Below are 23,055 nucleotides of genomic sequence, written 5' to 3'. Positions count from 1 at the left end.
ATAAAAATCTTTGTTTTATTGGAGAGAAGTGAGTATGTTCTCCAATTTAATTTTTACAGACAATCATATAGGAATTATTTTTTCATTTTAAAATAAAAAAAATAGAGTGTGTCCGTAAAGTAATGGTGCTCTTTTGACTGGTCACAGGAGAGCAACAAAAAATGATAGAAATGTGAAATCTGCACCAAATAAAAGGAAAACTCTCCCAGTTTCATACCTATTCAGTGCAATTCGATGTGGGGTCATATACAGAATTTTTAGGGTTCCTTAGGTAGCTATCCCGTAATAGCCTCTGGCCTACCAGAACGGGGTTTCTCCACCAAACTGCCTGTTTCCTTCAATTGCTTATCCCACCGAGTAATGTTATTCCTATGTGGTGGCGCTTCGTTATAAACGCGCCGATATTCATGTTGCACTTTGGTCACGGATTCGAATTTAGCGAGCCACAGAACACACTGAACTTTCCTCTGTACTGTCCACATCTCGACTGGCATGGCCGTGGGCTGCTCCGCTGTATACACGGTATTACATCATCATCTGTGCATGCGCACATGCTGCCACATCATCCTACAGAAACTAGGAGGGTTTTGCTTTTATTTGGTGCAGATTTCACATTTCTATCGTCTTTTGTTTCTTTCCTGTGACCAGTCAAAAGTGCACCATGACTTTACGGACACACTGTATGCTGATGGGGACTTATGGCTAGTTAATGATGGAGCCAGGATTTGGTTTTAGAATACATCACTTATTTTGTACTAAAATTAGTTCGAGATCTCTAAGCTTTAATCAGCTGATATGAGTGGGCTGAACTTGGTAAAGTATACCTAGGGTATACAATATGGAATCCAGGTTGCGCTGGGAAATACTGTATCAAAAATTGAAGTTGCATCTGTCTGTAGGCTTAGAGTTGAATATGAGGAGCTTCCAATTTAGGTTAGGGTTCTGTTTGGTACTCTTTTCTTCTCGAAACCATCATACATAATGTTATTTAACACATACCTGGAAAATTACACTATGATACTGTAGAATGTAACTTTATTCGTAAATACTTTTTATTGGGAAAGTTGATTCAGATTTTCAGTTTGGCCTGTTTAAAATCCGTCATTTCTTAACATGGTCAGCAAATCAAGGATTCTACCTTTTTGCCCTAGGATTCAGAATTCCTCAAACTCAAGCAGTCGGTAGAATCTCTGAGGACTCGAGGACAATACTGGAGATCGATAAGAGGGAACAGAATTAATGGGGGCTGGCGGGCTGGGAGGCTGTGCCTGAGCATTACTTGAATCTAGAAGTGGGAAAAGAATGAAGACTTGGAAGGGGAAAATGGGACTCATATTTACTGGTGAGAGTTGATAGAGCTACTTTGGAGTAAGATTGAAATTTTAGAAAAATGGGCATACCCTAGTATCTAGCAATTCCACTTCTACTCACTTACTCTATGGAATCAATTGCTCTTGTATATAAGGAGGCTTATAAGAATGGCCACTGAATTGAAAAACTGGAAGCATCTTAAATGCCTGTCATCAGGGAGTAATCAAAAAAAAAAAAGTGCTATACTATTTAATCAACTATTATCCAGTAATGAAAGGGAATGAATAGTTAGCTATTAATCACTATTAGTAACTTTTAGATGTTATTATATCAAGAAAGCTGTTGTGGAGTGATTCATACAGTGATTCTGTTTATTTAAAATAAAAGTCTTACATATTTTTTATATGTACATATGTATATGTAAACTTATAAAATTACTTAAATTTGTAACATTCCTGGAGATAGAATAGATTACTGAGTTTAGATATTGTAATTGAAGTGGTTCTTTAGCTTTATTGGCGTGTGTCACTTGAATACATAGAATTTTTTTTTTATTTTGTATTTTTCTGAAGCTGGAAACGGGGAGAGACAGTCAGACTCCCGCATGCGCCCGACGGGGATCCACCCGGCAAGCCCACCAGGGGCGAAGCTCTGCCCACCAGGGGGCGATGCTCTGCCCCTCCAGGGTGTCGCTCTGTTGCGACCAGAGCCACTCTAGTGCCTGGGGCAGAGGCCAAGGAGCCATCCTCAGTGCCCCCGGGCCATCTTTGCTCCAATGGAGCCTTGGCTGCGGGAGGGGAAGAGAGAGACAGAGAGGAAGGAGAGGGGGAGGGGTGGAGAAGCAGATGGGCGCTTCTCCTGTGTGCCCTGGCTGGGAATTGAACCCGGGACTTCTGCATGCCAGGCCGATGCTCTACCACTGAGCCAACCGGCCAGGGCCAACATATTCTTTTTTTTTAATTAACATATTCTTCACCTCTCTGTAATTACTATTTTGTATGTGTGGTGAGATTTCAGATACATCTTCTTTACAAATTTTAAATATGCAATACTATATTAACTATTGTCACCATACTGTATATATATGGAGAATTTTAAATTGAAACAAAGTAGTTATTTATTTGAAGTTGTAGGAAACCAGTGTGAGGAAATATCAGAACTTTAAACAATTTTCTCAGTATGCTACTACAGCATAAATTTTACTATAGCATTTATTTCTCAGTTTCATCTGTGTCTGTATTTGTAACCAAAGCAAACAACAACTGCTTGTATAAATTTCTGGTTAAACATGTTAGAATGATTTTGATAAAATTGAGTGATTTGGCATTTGAGTCTTTTTAATATGAAATACTTGTTTTTAGAAAGAAAAGATGATCCTGACATTCTGCTTTAATGTACAAACTTAATCGTTTTGTTGTTCATTAAACCTTTCCTTTCTTCATCTGTGTAAAGGTCTGAACATGAGAGACATTCCCCAAACTGCCCATTTGTGAAAGGTGAGCACACACAGAATGTGCCATTGTCAGTCACTCTCGCAACAAGTCCTGCACAGTTTCCTTGTACGGATGGAACTGACAGAATATCTTGCTTTGGGTCTGGGAGCTGCCCTCATTTTTTAGCTGCTGCAACGAAACGAGGAAAGATCTGCATATGGGATGTTTCCAAACTTATGAAGGTATATTTTAATTTTGAAGTAACAGATTGGTAATTGAGAAAAAAAAAATCAGTTGTAAACTCAGGCTTTTCCTTTGTTTAGGTGCACTTAAAGTTTGAAATCAATGCATATGATCCAGCAATTTTACAACAGCTTATTTTATCCGGAGAACCAAGCTCAGCAGTTGATTCAAGGAGGCCAACTTTGGCATGGCTGGAAGACTCCTCTAGTTGCTCAGATATACCAAAATTGGAAGGAGATAGGTATGTGATTTATTCAGTGGTATTTATAGAAGTTAATTACTTTCTTTTCCTAAATTATATATTCTCTCTCTTTTTTTTGAGATAGAGATAAGAAGGGAGAGAGATGAGAAGCATCAACTCGTAGTTGCAGTACTTGAGTTGTTCATTGATTGCTTCTCATATGTGCCTTGACCGGGAGTCTCCAGCTGAACAAGTGACCCCTTGCTCAAGCAGTGACCATGGGCTTCAAGCCAGTGACCTTTGGGCTAAAGCCAGTGACCATGGGATCTTGATGATCCCATGCTCAAGCCAATGACTCCATGCATAAGCTTGTGAGCCTATGCTCAAGCCAGCAACCTCAAGGTTTCAGAGCTGGGACTTAAGCATACCAGGTTGACACCAATCCACTTTGCTATCACTGGTCAGGCCTAAATTGTTTATTCTCTTAATTTTAATTAAAGAGAGATAAACTATTAGGTCAAGCAGTTAGAGTATAAATGTTCAGTTGGCAATCTGAAATAGCTGTGTGATTCTTGAAATTTCAGAAATGTCATAGTCTGTAAAATGTACTTTGTTTTGTATCTATGTTTGCCAGTTGGAAATAATTGCTTCATTGAAAAATAGTTTAAATTAGTGGTTTTCAACTGCTGATCTGCAGCAGTTCATCACCACCAAACCAGAACTACAAAAAATGTTAAAGGGTCTTCTTTGTGAAAAAGAAAAAGAAAATCAAGAATAAAAAATACCAGTCCTGGCTGGTTGGCTCAGCGGTAGAGCGTGAGCCCTGTGTGTGGAAGTCCCAGGTTCGATTCTCAGTCAGGGCACATAGGAGAAGTGCCCATCTGCTTCTCTACCCCTCCCCCTCTTCCCCTCCCGCAGCCAAGGCTCCATTGGAGCAAAGTTGGCCTGGGCGCTGAGGATGGCTCCATGGCCTCTGCCTCAAGCACTAGAATGGCTCCAGTCACAAGGGAACAGCGCCCTAGATAGGCAGAGCATTGCCCCCTGGTGGGCATGCCGGGTGAATCCCGGTCGGGTGCATGTAGGAGTCTGACTGCCTCCCTCCTGCTTCTGAAAATTTCTGGGGGGAGGGGGGAAAGAATAATAAAATGTCAATAAATACATATCTACCAACAATTCCTTCAAATACAAATAAATAAGTTAAATGCTCCAATCAGAGAACATAAGTATGGTTGTTGAATTGAAAACAAAACAAGACCCTTAAACACATGCTGTCTACAGAGAGACTCATTTTAGGTTGAAAGACACACAGAAATAAAAGTAAAGGGATGGAAAAAGATTTTTCATAAAAATGGAAACAACAACAAATCAATAAGCTGGCATAGCTATGCACCAGACAAAACAGACTTTACAGGGCTATGACAAAAGACAAAAAAAAGGACCCAGCAATTTCACTTCTGGGTATTTATTCAAAGAAACCTAAAACATTAAACTGAAAAGACATATGCAGCTATATGTTCATTGCAGCATTATTTATAATAAAAGCAAGATGTGGAAGCAATTGCAAGTGTCATCAATAGATGAATGGATAAAGAAATGGTGCATATATACAATGGATTATGACTCAGCCATAAAAAGAATGAAATATTGTCATCTGCAACAGCCTGGATGGATTTAGAGGGTGTTGTGCTTAGTCAAATAAGTCAGACCGAGAAAAAATAGATGCCATATGATTACACTTTTTTGTGGAATCTAAAAAATGAAATAAATAAACAGAACACAAACGGACTCATTAGAGAACATTTTCATGGTTGCCAGATGGGAAGAGGGTTAGGGGCATGGGTGACAGAGGTGATGGTAGTTAAGAAGTACAAATTGGTAGTTACAGAATAGTCATGGCATGTAGAGTACAGCATAGGACATATAGTTAATATATATAATATTTTAATAATTATGTATCGTGTCAGATGGGAATTTACTGGGGTGATCACTTCATTATATAAATGCCTAATCGAGTTTTACACTAGAAACATATAATATTATATATCAACTGTAATAAAAAAAAATTTAAATTATTTAAAATAAATAATTTCATTGGAGAAGAAAAAGTGGGTGTAACTGCTAATACTAAAGACTTTTGAGTGCTTTGTAGAAACCTTCATTCAGACTACTTGAGAAAATATTTCAGATGTTGCTCTGTAATCCTAGCCCAGCTCAGAGTTATAATTGCAGTTTGCGAAACAGATGAGTGAAGTGAAATTATGTTTTGACTCTTCTGCCCCCACATAGATCAAATAAAGTTACAGAAATCAGGGATCTGTCAAAAAAGTTGAATGGAAGAAAATCTAGCACAGAAATTTTAACAAAGTGTTTCTATAGCAGTAATTATCATACCTCAACATTTTGCTAGATACTGATAAATTGTTTTTAATAATTAGGTCATTCTCCCTAGCCATGATTATGTCCTTTTTCATGAGCATGTCTGTAATTTGAAGTGCTAATGAAAATGGGGAAACTAAAACCTCTTGGTTCAACTGTTTAGTTTTCAAAACATGTTATCTTAAGTAAACATTTAAAACTTATACACAGCATACCGCTCACAGAAATTAAGGGATATTTCACTGCTTCATATTCATTTTTGAAATATCCCCTAATTTTTGTGAGCATATTATTATGTTTATTACTTTGCAGAAGGTTTTGTATCATGTAAAAGGCTTTAGTAAATCTAGTGTCTATTACATAAGCAATGCATACTTATTGTACAAAAATTGGAAAGTAACAGGAATAACTTGAAATGTATAGTACTCATAATCACAATCAATTATGTTAACATTTATGTGTATTTTTAAACATGTATTTGTATGTAGGTTTTAAATGCATGTCAGATTTTAAATGTTTTATTGAAGTGTTATTTGCATGTCATAAAATTCACCCTTTTTTGTGTACCAATTATTTTACCCATATAATTTTATATAATAGTATGAGAATGTTTCTATCATAGAATTTTTTAAAAGTTTATTTTTTAATTTTTTTGCCAATCAAGGATGATTGGCAACCCATTCTAATATTTTTTGTGACTTCATTTTGAGATACTCAAATTTCTTATTTAAAATATACTACTACTCTTTTAATCTTTACCTCTGTAAAGCTGGGTAATTGGTTATTTTTTTTTTCTTTTTTTTTCTTAATTTTGAGGGAGAGAGGGAGGAGGGAGGTAAAGAGGGAGGGAAGGAGAGAGAGATGAGATGAGATGCATCAACTCTAGTTGCTTCACTTTAGTTGTTCTTTCATTGCTTCTCATACATGTGGTGGGAGTGGGGGTTGGGCTCAACTAAAGCCAGTGAACCCCTGCTTAAGCCTTGACCTTGGGCTCAAGCCAGAGACCATGGGATCATGTTAGTGATCCCACGCTCAAGCCTGAGGAGCCCACACTTAAGCCAGCTACCTCAGGGTTTTGAACCTGGGACTTTGGCATCTCAGGTTGAGACACTGTCTACTCTGTCACCACTGTTCCTGTAATTGGTTATTTTTCTTTTCCTTTTTTTTTTTTTTTTTTTTACAGAGACAGAGAGAGAGTCAGAGAGAGGGATAGATAGGGACAAACAGAAAGGGAGAGAGAAGAGAATCATTAATTTTTCGTTGCGGCACTTTAGTTGTTCATTGATTTGCTTTCTCATATGTACCTTGACCGTGGGGCTACAGCAGACCGAGTAACCCCTTGCTCAAGCCAGCGACCTTGGGTCCAAGCTGGTGAGCTTTTTGCTCAAACCAGATGAGCCCGCGCTCAAGCTGGCGACCTCGGGGTCTCGAACCTGGGTCTCGAACCTGGGTCCTCTGCATCGCAGTCTGACACACTATTCACTGCGCCACCTCCTGGTCAGGTGGTTCTTTTTTTTTAATGTTAAAGCTTACCTGTATTTGATACCTATTGTGTTTTCTTCATTTGGACTTCTTCATTCTGGATAATTCCAATTTATTAATATTTCATTGGGATTTATTATTCTAGGCATTTTTATTATTTCTCTGAAAGAGCTTTTTATTTTTTTTAAGCCAGAGAGAGAGAAAAAGACAGGAAGGGAGAGAGATGAGAGCATCAACTCATCGTTGTGGCACTTTAGTTGTTAGTTGATTGCTTTCTTATTTGTGCCTTGACTGGCAGCTCCAGCAGAGCGAGTAACCCCTTTTTCAAGCCAGAGCCACCGACCTTGGGTTCAAGCCAGCAACCTTGGGCTTCAAGCCAGTGACCTTTGGACTTAAGCCAGCGACAATGGGGTCATGTCTATGATTTCATGCTCAAGCTGGTGACACCGTGCTCAAGTTGGTGAGCCTGCGCTCAATCCAGATTGAATCTATGCTCAAGTTGGTGACCTCAGATTTTGAACCTGAGTCCTCAGCATCTTAGGCAAACACTATCCACTGCCTCAACACACAATCAGCCTTTTTGTGTTTGAATATCTTGAGGCTAATTAGCAGCTCATTTTAAGCAGTTTGCTTTTATTTGAAGATTTTATTTATTGATTTTAGAGAGCAGAGAGAGAGAGAGAAGGGGGTGGGGAGGAACAGAAAGCATCAACATGTAGTAGCTGCTGTTTCTGTGTGCCTTGACTGGGCAAACCTGGGGTTTCGAACCCAAGACTTCAGCAGTCCAGGTCGACGTTTTATCTACTGCACCACCACAGGCCAGGCAACATTTCGCATTCTTTTTGTTTTAAATTATAGCACAAAATTAGTTTATAGATAATTATTACCATCTTAAACAACTAAAACAGAATATGTAAAAAATATCTAAGCAAGTTTCTCCTCAAATATTTAAACTTTTTTTGTTTTTAATAAAGATTACTAACTTACATTTTATTTTATTTTTAAGTGAGAAGAGGGAAGATATAGACTCCAACAGGTGCCCCAACTGGAATCCACCCAGTAACTCCTATCTGGGGCTGCTGCTTGAATCAGCCGGGCCATCTCCTGCACCCAGGGCTAATGCTCGCACCAGTCGAGTCACTGGCTCTGGGAGAGGAAGAGAGAGAGAGGAGGGGGATGGGCAGGGATGAGAAGCAGATGGTAGTTTCTCCTGTATGCCCTGACTGAGGATCAAACCAGGGACGTCCATATGCTGGGCTGATGCTCTATCCATAGAGCCAACTGGCCAGGGCCACATTTCATTTAAAATAACACTATAGCCCTGGTGGGATAGCTCAGTTGGTTAGAGCATCATCCTGAAGCACAGAGGTTGTTGGTTCCATCCCTGGTCAGGGCACATACAGGAACAGATTCATGTTCCTGTCTATCTCTCTATCCCTTTTTTTCTTGCTAATATTAATAAATAAACTTTTAAAATAACACTATAATGCTTGGGTATTTCAGATGTAAGTGGAATACATAGTTTCCAAAAGGGAGAATTACCATTACTTGTTGTAAATGTATCTTTTTATTTTTGTAATTGAGGTTATTAGGATTTTAGAATTGCTGTGGAAGTGCTGATTATTATAGTACAGGTGCAGCCTAATATTGTACTAAAGTGATCTGTAATTATATCTTTTTTTGGTCTGCTAACAATGGAGAATGAGGATAAAGATGGATACAAATAAGGTGTCGGAGATTTCTTGACCATCTTGAATACAGAGCAAAAGAGGGAATATTATCTAATGCCTTATCTCCTAATTTTTGGCTTATAATAGTTTTCCTGCTTGTCAAGGAGTTCTTAACATCCCTTCCAAAACAAACAAACCAAATACAAGACAAAAAAGAAATGCATGTGTGTGAGCATATGTATACTCACATATTAATCAGCTCTTCTTTTGATTTTAGGGTAACTTTTCTGAAGTAGTAATAGAATGATTATTAAAATTTTACTACTTAATTATTTAAGATGATTCATTACCAACATTGTTAAGCAGTTATTACCTCAGACTACTTATATATCATTTAAGGTAGTTTAAATAGTTTTTATGTGCTAATATTCCAAGTGGAAAGCAGTGGTTTTTGTAACATTGTACTTTTTTTTTTTTGCTGTCCCATTTTGCGTGCACATTTTTTTGAATTCAAATTAATTTTTTACTTTGTCTTTTAAGTGATGATTTACTGGAGGATTCAGACAGTGAAGAGCATTCCAGATCAGATTCTGTGACAGGTATGTATAAAATATTAGATAATCTGTTTATATCAGGGATCTTGAATTAGTAGTATATAGTGTTTCATACTCAAATTTTAAATGTACCTATTGAGCCAAAGGAAGTAAGGGAAAGGTTTACCAAATTTTTGTCACAGATGTTAGAGAGTTGACATTAAGCTCTTCTGAATGGGTTAGATCTATTTATATAATGTATTCTCTTAATAAATAAAAGTAACATTTAAATTAGGTTTCTTTGTTCCCAAAAGAAAATAGGTAAATAGAAAATATATTTTTAAGTATGAAATCATAAACATTAAGGCATTAATAAATACTGCCTTATTCATTATCTTATGAAATATTAAAGCAAAAGAGTATGATTTACATTTTAATATAGTTAAAGGGAAGGGTAATAGTGCATTTCAAAATAGTTTTACTATGTCAGAATTTAAATCCTATCACTTATTTATAGACTAATAGCATTTCCTAATATATAAAATAGTTACATAAGGTCTACCGGAAAGTTCTGTCCGTTTTTATCACAAGTTTCGATACATAAGCACATTTATTTGGCACATGTGTGCCTCTCTATTTTTATCACTTAATGTATACATACTGACGTAGCAAATTAACTAAAACAAAGTTGATTCACGTTAGTCTTATGCGTGAAGCAATAGTGTACCCATGGTTACTGATAAAGTTCATTTATGCCACTGTATTGTATACAAATTTCATCAAGGAAGAAATGCTACAGAAGCATGTAGAAATTTATTGAAAGTGTTTGGTGAAGGTACAGTTTCTGATAGGACATGCAGAAGATTGTTTGAAAAATTCGAAACAGGTGATTTCGACCTTTCTGATAAGCCATGTTCTGGGCGACCATCTTTGATCAATGACAATGTTGTTAAGACCATGTTGGAGCAAGATCCTTTTCTGACAACATCAGAGATCGCAGAAAGTCTTAGTCTTAATTCAGCTCAGCAAACCATTTCGGACCATATTTGGAAGATAGGATTGGTATGGAAATATATTATTTAATAAAGTTTATTGATGGTAAGAAAAATTTGCATTTTGTTTTATTCTAAAAATGGACAGAACTTTCTGGTAGACCTTATATTAACATCTGTTAGAGGTTTGGGATTAAGATAAAAATATGTAAAGCATAATTCCTGGAAGTAGCCAGTATTTTATTTATTTTGAATTTATTGGGGTGATGCTGATTAATTTAGGTTTCAGGTGCCCAATTCTACAACACATGTTCTGTATTGTGTATTTACTTCCCCAAGTCAGGTAGTAGTTATTTTAAAAATGTGATCATTTTTACACTATTGCTATTTTCTAATGTCAAATCTAATGAATTTTTAAAAAGATTTTATTTATTGATTTGGGGTGGGGGAGAGAGAGAGTAGTGGGGGTAGAAGCAGGAAATACCAATTTAAAAGAATACTTGCTTCCTATATGTGCCTTGACTGGACAAGCTCAGGGTTTTGAACTAGTAACCTCAGCATTCCAGGTTGACAATCTACCGTGCCACCACAGGTCAGGTAAATCTAATGAAATAAGGTTATATATAACTTGCTATATCTCTGAAGAAAACATGATTTTGTATTATATGGTTGTCAGAAGTTGTAGTTAGTACAAAGTAGTAAGTGTGCTCTAAAATTGAATTTGTTATGAAATCGTTTTTAAAGCCACCAGACAATACTGGACTAGTTTTGGGTTAACCCTTAGTTAACTTTTGAGGTAATTCTTAGAAATGAAAAAAAAAAATCAACAAAAAGGTAGGATTATGTTCTGAATGATGTACAGATATGTACTTACCTCCAGAATAATAAAAATTTTGTTGAAAAACATTTACTCTTATGATGGTAATCTTTTTTTCCATCTTTGTTGTGATTTAGCCAAAGCAGAAAAGGGCTACTATTGCATATTCTTACTTTAGCAAATAGTAGTAAACTTTTCAGTGGTTACCTGGAGACTTGGTTAGAACTCAATCTCTTTCTACAGAACAGCTCTGTGCTCTTGTCAGGTCACTGCCTAGCCCACAGCTTTTCCTTTGCAAACTGAAGTGTTTTAACTACTGTTGCTTTTTCTGCTCTAAATATTTTTATTCTAACCATAACCTTTCCTTTGTATGCTGTAACTTTGCTCTTTTCTCTGGGTCTAAGGATCTCAGTAGGTATTTTTGTAATTATAATGTCTGTGTTTGGTCTGTGTTTTTACTCCCTTTTGTACCTTTACTTTTTCATCTCTGCCTAGTTGATCTTCCATATTTCCTGTAGATACTGTAGTTCTGTTTATGTCTCTTCTCAGTATCTAAAAAATAACCATAACCATATATTCATGTTGACTCTTTCTGTGTTACCTCATTTAGGGTTGAGAGTGTTGTTTTTAATGTAGAATTAAAAGGTATCAAGGTTAAAAGAAAAAATTCTTTTAGTTCAAAAGTTTTAATTGCCTCCTTTTGAGATTTGAGTAGCTCATTTATTTGTAGTGAAATATATATCTTCTAAGGTAATTATATTGATAAATTACATATAAAAATATATGTTACAGTCTAAGCCAGTGGTTCTCAAACTTTTTGAAGTCGGGGCACATTTAAAATCCTGCAAATAATTGTAGGCACACTATATACAAATTTCTGAGAAATATGTTATAATAATTAAGTCATATATTAAAGAGAAAAAAAATAAAGTCCAAGTGTGATTTTATGGCTTTTAAACAAAATAAATATTACAAAATTAAATTCATTCTGACATTAAAAACATTTTTGTTACATTTTTTGAATTATGCTTTTTAGAATTCGTAAAAAAGAAGGGTTAAAAATTAAAAAACGAGCCTGTCCTGTGGTGGTGCAGTGGATAAAGTATCAACCTGGAAACGCTGAGGTTGCTGGTTCAAAACCTTAGGCTTGCCTGGTAAAGACACATATGGGAGTGGATGCTTCCTGCTCCTCCCCCCTTCTCTCTCTCTCTCTTTCTCCCCTCTCTGTAATGAATAGATAAAATCTTAAAAAAAAATAAAATAAAAATAAAGTTTGTTATTTAAAAAAAACGACAAAAAAGCTATCTTTTTATATATATAGATACATTCTTAGTAAGCTTTAGTAAATTCGGCAGGTCCCGGCATGAATGTGTTAAGTTTTTTCATTCTTGTTTTTATGAGAAACATGAGCCTGATGTGTCTTAGTGATTTCTTCAATGTTTGGGCAGATATTTGAAAGGCAAACTCTCATTTCCTTGTCAATACATTGAAGAATTCCTCTCTTTTTACTCTTAATTGTGTTGAGTGTAGAAAACCCCACCATACATATCATCTTAACTTTACACCAAACAAAGGATAGAAGAAACTTGCCTCCAGTCTTTCCAGGGAACATGGGGGGTAGTGTAAACAATCCAGCACCACAACTTCACAGCCTTTTGCAACCTAATCAGGCAAGTGAGGTGGGGGGTTGGGCAGACTGTCAACTGTCAGTTTACAGCCAATTCCCCACACCTCTGTCCCCCAAAAATATAAACCCTTTTGGTTTTTTGGTCCCCAACAGGCACATATTTCTCTGTAATATCATAGAGCGCGCCTGGAAATCTTCTAGGGTGCACCATTGTGCCCTGGCATACACTTTGAGAACCACTGGTCTAAGCTATCATATTGAAAGATTTTTGGTGATTCAGTGGCTTTTTGGTGACTTTATGGACTTGTGATATTAATGGGATCTGTGTTTTCTTCTTGAATAAAATAAGTCACAGGTGCTATCTCAAAACTAATGTTTATCTATTCTGGGTGAGTCCCATCAAATTGAATGATACAGTCTGAAGAGTTATGTATTTTTTAATTTAAAAAATGTGAGCGGAGACCAAGAGACTTTTATCTGGTTTTCAGTTAATGGTTTTGACTTTTGAAAGTGTCTAGATGAAGTCAGAGAGAAAAGTTTGGTTTGGGGGCCATATATCAGAATTAAAGATAAGTTGCTTTTGTAAAGAGTGTAAAGAATGTTTGTCAGGAGATTGCAGATGGTTCAAAATAAATTTAGATAGTTTTAGAAAAGTACGTGGATAAAACCTAATTGCTAACCTCAGGAAATTTGGCTGGCAGAACTGTAGGCTGAAACTATATACCATATTTCCCCATGTATAGGACGTTCTCATGTGTAAGACGCACCTTAATTTTAGGGCCCAAAATTTGAAAAAAAAATGTATTACATAAAGTTATTCAACTTAGTTTTATTCATCATAAAATTCATACAACTCCTCATCACTGTGAAAACTCCCATTCATTAGTTTGCCCTCATCTGTGTCTGATGACGAATCACTGTCTTCAACAATGAGCCCAAAAACAAGTGTGAAAAAGTGGGAAATGCTAGTAAAAAAAATCTACAACCACTGTATAAGACACACCCAGTTTTTAGACCCCAAATTTTTCGAAAAAAGTGCAGCTTATACATGGGGAAATATGGTACTTATGTAAGCAGAATAGGCCTGTGTTTTTCAAATTGATTAACTAAAGAGTATTATACTGTACGATGTCTGTAGGATATTGTGTAAAAAATTTTTTGTGAGTTACAGTGAGTTTGAGAATTTCTGAGATAAGTACAAACAACAAGTTTGCAGTTTGACAGTTGTCATTGTGCTACTGTCAGTCTTCTGAAGTAGAATGTGTGGCATATGCTGTTTCCCAGATGTTGATTAGTTGAGAGGAAGCAGAGTAGTAATGCCACTTGCTATATTTCCCCTCCAAATGAACAGTCTCCTCTCACATTCCGTTTACTTTGAATATTATCTTAAATATGTGTTATGGCTAATATAGTGTGTGTGTGTACATACATACATACATGCCTGCATGCATAGACATTCACACACACATATAATAAACCAACTTTTTCTTGGCAATTTTATATCATAACTTAAAAAATTTAAGTTTCAATTTGGTCTAAAAATAGTTGAACATCCTCAATATTTATTATAATGTACTCATGTTATAAACACTTAATTTCAAGTTGAGATTAGTAAATTAGTAAAGTAGAATAAATTACATAACTAGTGCATGACATTATATAACCAGATGAGTGCCTAAGTAAATGAATAGCTTCATTAGGACAATTGTTGAGTTTATAAATAAACATTTTTTTCTTTTTAGCTACAAATGTTTTCAGTTATAGATAACCATAATAACATTATGTGAAGTAAGAAGATTAATCTCAGAAAATGGGAAATTCTAAATGAAGCTGTCAGTGAGCATTTTGCAGATATTAATAAAATAGATAACAAAAAATGGTATAAACAGAGCTTTCAGTATATCTTAAGTGTTAGATGTTCTGTGACTCTTTCTTGCTGATTCCTTTACTTGGTCAGCTTTCAAACTTTTATGAAGTCACCTTAAATTATCTTATTTCTGTTACTCTTCTCTATTCTTAATCTGAAATTGAAAGTCAATTACAGTGTTGTTGTTTTTTTTTGTATTTTCATAAGTTACTTAGAGTGGTCTTTACATTATTATTGCTGATATTTTTGTTGCCTGAGTGATAGTGGTTTGTGCTATTCAGAAAAGAACAGGTTGGCTGAAACTTTCAGTTTGGTATCAAGAGTTATACCTGGTTCATAGGTTGACATCTGTCACAGGGTTTTGCTTAGACAGAGCTGGCATGTTTAGAGTACTGAGACTGAGAAATGACTTTTGTATTCTTTGTAAGGGGACGACTTGAAGAGAACACAATAAACAAAAGGTCAATAAGGTGTGATATGATGTAGTTGACATTAAATAAACATAGCATATAATACAGAAAACTTATATTTCACTTTAAAAAGGACATATTTTGGGAACTTTTTTCTTTCTGGTTATTATTTTTATAAGCTCAGGTTAGAATTAAATTTCATGCCAATCAACTGATAATTAGCATGTGGAGTAGAAGAGAAGAGATAATGCTGTGACTTGTAAATGGTAAAGGAAAGGGATCTGAGATTACAATCATGTTTCATGGATAGTCTACGTGCATCAATGACAGATGCATAAATAGTATTCAATATCTCTGGTTTCTGAATTCCTATTATTTTGATATTAATCATGTCTTCATTTTTTTTTTCCTTTTGTGAGAGAGACCGGAAGTTGAGAGAGAACAATCAACTCTCAGTTGTGACACTTTAGTTGTTAAATGATTGCTTCTCAAATATGCCTTGACTGGGCGTCTCCAGTCGAACCAATGACCCCTTGCTCAAGCCAGCGATCTTGGGCTCAAGCCAGTGACTTTAGGCTTCAAGCCAGCCTTCTTTGGGTTGAAGCCAGCAACAATGGGATCATATCTGTGATCCCACGCTCAAGCCAGTGACCCCATGCTCAAGCTGCCGACCTTGGGGTTTTAAACCTGGGTCCTCAGCGTCCTAGGTTGATGCTCTGTCCACTGCGCCACCACCTGGTCAGGCTGTCTTCATTCTTTAACCCTTTTATTCTTTTAATTTTTTTAAAAGGAGGTTTGCTAACAAATTGTCAGATGATTATATTCTGATTAGAAAATTATTTTGAGTCTCTTGGATACCTTTATGGTTTTTCTGGGTAGATTCACCTCAGATTTGACTAAATTTCCTTTAAAATACTTAAAATTCTTCCATTTATATAATTATATTACATGGATTAGATGAGTAAAAACAAAAATTAACAAAAGTATACTGGAGATTTTGATTTATATTCACAAGGCTATTGCTAATGAATATTTTCTGTTTGAAGGCCATACATCACAGAAGGAAGCCATGGAAGTGAGCCTTGATATAACAGCACTCAGCATTCTCCAGCAGCCAGAAAAACTTCAGTGGGAGATTGTTGCAAATGTGCTTGAAGATACTGTTAAAGATCTTGAAGAACTTGGGGCAAATCCTTGCTTAACAAACTCTAAGAGTGAAAAGACGAAGGAAAAGCACCAGGAACAACACAACATTCCCTTTCCATGTTTATTGGCTGGAGGTTTATTAACATATAAATCTCCTGCTACCTCACCCATTAGTAGTAATTCTCACAGGTCACTGGATGGTTTAAGCCGAACTCAGGGTGAAACTTTATCAGAACAAGGGTCAACTGACAATGAATCCTGCACTAATTCAGAATTAAATTCTCCTTTGGTAAGGAGGACTTTACCCATTTTGCTTCTTTATAGCATCAAGGAATCTGATGAGAAAACAGGAAAAATCTTTTCACAGATGAACAATATAATGAGTAAAAGTTTGCATGATGATGGTTTCACAGTCCCACAGATTATTGAAATGGAACTGGATAGTCAGGAACAGTTGTTGTTGCAGGACCCTCCTGTGACTTACATTCAGCAGTTTGCCGATGCAGCAGCCAGCCTTACCTCTCCAGATTCAGAGAAGTGGAACTCTGTGTTTCCCAAGCCTGGGACCTTGGTTCAGTGCTTGAGGCTGCCAAAGTTTGCAGAGGAGGAGAATCTTTGTATAGACTCAATAACTCCTTGTGCTGATGGAATTCATTTGTTGGTAGGACTGCGGACATGCCCTGTTGAATCCTTGAGTGCAATAAATCAAGTAGAGGCCTTGAATAATTTAAATAAATTAAACTCTGCACTATGTAATAGACGGAAAGCTGAGCTGGAATCCAATCTTGCTGTAGTGAATGGTGCAAATATTAGTGTAATCCAACACGAATCACCAGCAGATGTACAGACTCCTTTGATAATTCAGCCTGAGCAGAGGAATGTTAGTGGTGGATATTTAATACTTTATAAAATGAATTATGCCACTCGGATAGTGACTTTAGAAGAGGAGCCAATAAAAATCCAACATATCAAAGATCCCCAGGACACAATTACCTCGCTCATTTTGCTTCCACCAGATATTTTGGATAATCGAGAGGAAGACTGTGAGGAACCTATTGAGGAAATGCAGTTAACCTCAAAGAATGGCATTGAGAGAGAAAAAAAGTCTGATATTTCTACGCTTGGACACCTGGTAATAACCACTCAGGGAGGATATGTAAAAATACTAGATCTTTCAAACTTTGAAATTTTGGCCAAAGTGGAACCTCCCAAAAAGGAGGGCACTGAGGAACAGGACACATTTGTTTCTGTCATTTACTGCTCTGGCACAGATAGGCTGTGTGCGTGCACCAAAGGTAAGTGGCTGCTTTGTTGGTTTGTCTACAAACCTTGTGTAACTACTGTATGTGGCATTTGTTGAAGTGCATGCCCAGTATGAATTTCAGATCCATGTAGATGGAGAGAAATTGATACTTTTATAATGAAATGATTACTCTTTCTACTGTTTAACTTTTTGAAACTTTTTTCTATTGCCTTAGGTCAGGATTCTAATTGTAAATAAGTTAATAAGTCTCTCAGAAAGTATCTTCTCTGCCTTGACTTCCAGAAAATAACCTGCTGTTGTTTTTGTGGGTCTTGACTCTGCATCTGCTCAAATTTGTGGCCTTGGGCAAGTTACTTTAAACTCAGTAAACCTTTATTTTTTTTAATTTATAAACTAAGATAAGAAGGCCTATTTCTTGGCTTGTTAGAATTAAGTGAAATAATGTATGTAAAGTTTCTGGCACAGATTTTGGTCCTTATTTCTCTCTGAAATAAAAATTGTTAGAAGTAATTAATACTTTTGCCAATTTTTTTTAATATGATTTACTTCTGACTGTGACTGATAGGCAGTTTTGCAACATCTGAGCCCCCAGATAGATTAACACAGAGTATGCAATTTTTTCCTACTTTTCTCAATATATACTGCTCACAAATATTAAGGGATATTTCAAAATGAATAGGAAGCTATAAAATATGCCCTAATTTTTTTTTTTTTTTTTTTTTTTCATTTTTCTGAAGCTGGAAACGGGGAGAGACAGTCAGACAGACTCCCGCATGCGCCTGACCGGGATCCACCCGGCACGCCCACCAGGGGCGACGCTCTGCCCACCAGGGGGCGATGCTCTGCCCATCCTGGGCATCGCCATGTTGCGACCAGAGCCACTCCAGCGCCTGAGGCAGAGGCCACAGAGCCATCCCCAGCGCCCGGGCCATCTTTGCTCCAATGGAGCCTTGGCTGCGGGAGGGGAAGAGAGAGACAGAGAGGAAAGCGCGGCGGAGGGGTGGAGAAGCAAATGGGCGCTTCTCCTGTGTGCCCTGGCCGGGAATCGAACCCGGGTCCTCCGCACGCTAGGCCGACGCTCTACCGCTGAGCCAACCGGCCAGATGCCCTAATTTTATTTGAGCAGTTTATATTTAAGTTGGAAAGAAAAAGCATTTTTTGAAAAGGATGATTAACAATATCAGACAGCATACATAGTCCCAGGGAGAGTTTAATAGGAATTTAAGGCCAGGAGATATTTGAAGCCTATGTAACTAGAGCCAATAGTTGGCAGATGAATTGGGTTTGAGAAATGTTATATATCTTATGTGGTTCTGGTAGGGATTAACCTAATTTTCCTCTTTAAAAAGATTTCGAGACTAGCAAAGAAGGTTCATGATGAATGTAGTAGCTCAGAATCCTTTTGAAATACATCAAGTGAAATAACAAGGGGGAAAATTTTCAAATAATATAAAAACCCAACAGGGTAAATTTGAAAAATGAACAGTGCAGAATAACTTTAACTATTGTAATAAAACTTTAAGTTAGAGTTGATAAAGTTTAGAGAAACCATTTAAAATGCTATGTTGTGTGAAAGGTAATATGACCTTATTGATTGTGTATGACCAGTTCATTGTTGTAAGAGTGTTACCTATGTTATTTGATTACTCATCAATTTATGAGGTATGTACTGTCATTGTCTCCATTTTATAGGTAAGGAAACTGAAGGAAAGAGAGGTGAAGTAACTGGCCTAAGTCACAGAGCTAATAAATGACATGTCAGCATTCAGACCTTCACAGTCTGTTATCTGAGTGATTATCTAGGTTATACTGCCAGAATGTAACAAAATCAAGACACATGCATTCACTTTTTTTGAAATCTTAACCTGAAAGATTAAAAAAAATGAAAATAATTTAATTTGCCATTTGCCTTCCAAAATGTAGCTGGGTTTGGAATCTGAGGGTCTGGGCCTCAGGTCACATCTTCGTAAGATGCTAGTATTTTCCAGAAATAGAATCAGTGCATAATGATTTAAATTACTATTTGATGGAATATGCTTTTGGCAACTCAGAGGAGAAATAATATTTAAGCCAGAAAATAGATTAATGTCTTTTTGGAGATTGGAGAGTGGAAAATTCTAGGAAGTGATCATGTGATTCATGTGATAGGGAATTTATCGAAATGAATGGAAAAATAAGAAAAAGCTTGAGAAGTTAACCACTTTGAAAATTATCCCCTGGTTCTTCAAAGATTGACTAATCAAGATGTGTATGAAAAGATTAGATTAATAACAATAAGAAGCAAAGAAAAGTTGATGTTTTAAAATGTATATATCACAGTTCATAAAGTAGATGTAAGATTTTAAAAAAGCATTGCAGGCTGTAAATCAAATGAACGTGACACAGTCTTGTATGAGTTTATTCAAATACCATAAAATTCTTTATCTCATGGGGAATCACTGACTCTTGATAAAAATTTATAATTAATAAAGGATTTAAGTTAACTTAGTATTAAATATTAGTATACTAAAAAGTAGATTTGTTGCAGCTATTTTTATTAATATTTGGAAATAGAATATACACACACATATACATACACATATATGTGAAACAAGGTCCTTAACACCCACTCTGGCAACAGCTAGTCAGTCCAGAAATGTGGGTCCCTTTCCTCGCAGTTGGGACAGGGGTGATGAATGGAGGATGGCAGCTGGTTCTTAGAAGCCATTCATGTGGAGGGAGATCAGTCAGCAGCCTCTTACTTTATTAGGCACTTCTGGATGTTGTGTCATGTTAGGTTCCAGAGTTCCAGTTGCTTTTTCTAGTTCTGTTGCTTTGATGGAAGCACTAAGCTCTATAACTTCCTACAGTGCCATTTGGCGTGATGTCAGTAGTGTCTGTGTTGATATTTTTTTTAAAAATGTAGATAATTTCCAAATTCAGATGGTTTGACTTAGGACTCTTTTACTTTAAAGTGAAACAAAAGCAATATACATTCAGTAGAGATCTGCTGGACTAAGCTATGCTGTTCAATAGGTTAGTTGTATTAAATGCATTTTCGACGTAACCGTTATTTTCAATTTAGGATGGGTTTATTGGGAAATAACCCCACTCAAATGTTGAGGAGCATCATTCTTATATTTGTACTTACATTCTTAGTGCTTTAACTTACCAGTCTACTTTGGAATAATACTAACTTAATTCTAGTAAAATAAGAAAACTTTTCTCTGATCCTTTTTCTCCCCTAGTTTTATGCTACTGTTTGTTGTCCTTATACATATATATTGCATTTAGATAAGTTATAAATCCAACCAAAAAGTGTTGTTTATTTTATAAAATCTATATCTTTTAAAAACGTTAACAAGTGAGAAAAAATGTTTTGTTTATTTATTGTTTCTACGTGTGTGTGTGTGTGTGTGTGTGAGAGAGAGAGAGAGAGAGAGAGAGAGAGAGAATTTGGTATTGCTTTCTTTTATTTTGAAGAACTTTCTTCAGTACTCACTGTCAGGCAGGTCTGCTAGCAAAAAATTCTCTCAGCCTTTGTTTATCTGGAAATGTCACTATTTCACAGTATTATTATTATTATTATTATTATTATTATTATTATTATTATTTGAGAGGCAGAGAGGCAGAGAGATTCCCACATGAGCCCTGATTTGGGATCCACCCAGCAAGCCCATTAGGGGGCAATTCTCTGCCCATCAGGGGTGTTGCTCTGTTGCAACCGGAGCCATTTTAGCTCCTGAGGTAGAGGCCATGGAGCCATCCTCAGTGTTCCGGCCAACTTTGCTCCAATGCAGCCTTGGCTGTGGGAAGGGGAGGGGGAGAGGGAGAGAGACAGAGAGAAAGGGAAGGGTGGAGAAGCATATGGTTGCAACTCCTGTGTGCCCTGACCAGGAATCAACCCTGGGACTTCCATATGCCTACTGCTGAGCCAACCGGCCGGCGCTTCACATTCATTTTTGAAAAATAGTGCTGTATGTAGAATTATAGTATGTAGAACTGTATGTAGACCTGTTTCTGCAGGTCATTCTGTTGGCTTTGGCCTCCATTGTTTCAGATAAGTTCAGCTGTTAATTTTCATTTTAGTTTCCTTGTCTGTCATGAGTTATTTTTAATTTGCTTCTTTGAAGATTTTCTCATGGACTTGAATTTTCAGCAGTTTGACTACAATGTATATGTATCTGTGCATCTCTTTGTATTTTATCCTACTTGTGGTTCATTGAACTGATTGGATTTGTAGCATAATGTTTTTCATCAAATTTCAGCAGGTTTTGCCCATTATTTCATCAAATATTTTTCTATACCTTTCTCTTCTCTCTCTCTCTCTCTATTTTTTTTGGAATTTCCCTTACATGTATGCTCTTACACTTGCTCTGTCCCATAGGTAGGTTTTAATTTTTAAAAGTCTTTTCTTTCTTTTATTTATATTGGTTTATATCTATTTTACTGATTTCTTCTACTGACATCACAAATATACTTTGAGCCTCTCAAGTGAACTTTTTTAGTTATTTTACTTTCAGCTCCAGAATTTCCCTTTTGTCTTTTTAGAATATTTATTTTCTATGTTGAGATTTATTTGTGAAGTCATTTTCAGCATTTGTCTTTTAATTCTCCTTATCTGTTTTCTTATTTTATAAAAATATTTATAGTAACTTCTTTGAAGTTTTTGTCTACCAAATCTAATCTGGAGCACTCAGATATTTCTCATTGATTTGTTTTTCTGAAGCATGGCTAACTCTTTCTTTGCATCTCTTATAATTTTTAATTTAATATTGGACATTTTAAATAACATTGTAGAAACTTTCAATTCTGATTTTTCTCTATTAAAGGCTGTTATACTTTGGTAACCTACCTGGACTATAAATCATGAAGTGTTTCTTTTGAAGTATATAGTTGCTGATGTCTCTTCTCATTTTTTTATTTTTTTAATCTGGTTTTAATTCTAAACCTTGTTTTTTTTGCATTTTTCTGAAGCTGGAAGAGAGACAGTCAGACAGACTCCCGCATGCGCCCAACCGGGATCCACCCGGCACGCCCACCAGGGGGCGACGCTCTGCCCATCCTGGGCGTCGCCATGTTGCGACCAGAGCCACTCTAGCGCCTGGGGCAGAGGCCACAGAGCCATCCCCAGCGCCCGGGCCGTCTTTGCTCCAATGGAGCCTTGGCTGCGGGAGGGGAAGAGAGAGACAGAGAGGAAGGCGCGGCGGAGGGGTGGAGAAGCAAATGGGCGCTTCTCCTGTGTGCCCTGGCCGGGAATCGAACCCGGGTCCTTCGCACGCTAGGCCAACGCTCTACCTCTGAGCCAACCGGCCAGGGCTAAACCTTGTTTTTTATTGTTGCCTCTGTGTCCACATAGCTTACTTACTCTTCACCGAATGATTTTGGTAACTGGTTGTGCCCAAATAAGTTTACCAGTAATGCTGTGTTCACATGTGCTCTGGCTTTTATTTTATTTTTTTTATTATTTTTTCTGTTGTGCCCTCTCAGGTCTTTCTTCCATAGGCATAGGGGCTTTGTTGATTGGGAATGTGTTGATGGCATGGGCCCAGTCTGGTCTTTGCTACACATGTGTACAACCTCTAATCATTCTGGGGTATGTGGAGAGTTTACTAAGTCCCCTGTGTTTCTTTCACGTCTTTTGTTAAATCTCTTTATTTCTAGTGCTTTGCTTGTCCCAGACAGGGTCCTGACTTCAGTAGCAAAGTTGATGGGCCTCAGTTT

At 36.8% G+C, this 23,055-nt stretch overlaps 1 protein-coding gene across 10 annotated transcripts in view; it reads left to right on the top strand.

Annotated features, from left to right (window-relative positions):
* Positions 1 to 23,055, top strand: part of BIRC6 (baculoviral IAP repeat containing 6) — a 238,151-nt gene that overhangs the window by 48,018 nt on the left and 167,078 nt on the right. For all 10 annotated transcript variants that reach the window (XR_010750445.1, XM_066378557.1, XM_066378563.1 and 7 more), the window contains exons 7-10: positions 2,764 to 2,986; positions 3,068 to 3,228; positions 9,237 to 9,295; positions 15,989 to 17,383. Coding sequence is in view for 9 of the 10 variants with exons in the window: in XM_066378557.1 (XP_066234654.1) it covers positions 2,764 to 2,986; positions 3,068 to 3,228; positions 9,237 to 9,295; positions 15,989 to 17,383 (1,838 nt within the window). In the remaining variant the exon portion in view is untranslated. The remainder of the gene's footprint in view (positions 1 to 2,763; positions 2,987 to 3,067; positions 3,229 to 9,236; positions 9,296 to 15,988; positions 17,384 to 23,055) is intronic.

The sequence above is a fragment of the Saccopteryx leptura genome, chromosome 3 (assembly GCF_036850995.1).
Source record: "Saccopteryx leptura isolate mSacLep1 chromosome 3, mSacLep1_pri_phased_curated, whole genome shotgun sequence".
Taxonomy (NCBI): Eukaryota; Metazoa; Chordata; class Mammalia; order Chiroptera; family Emballonuridae; genus Saccopteryx; species Saccopteryx leptura.
The sequence above is the reverse complement of the archived record's forward strand: the minus strand, read 5'-3'. Positions and strand labels throughout refer to the sequence as shown.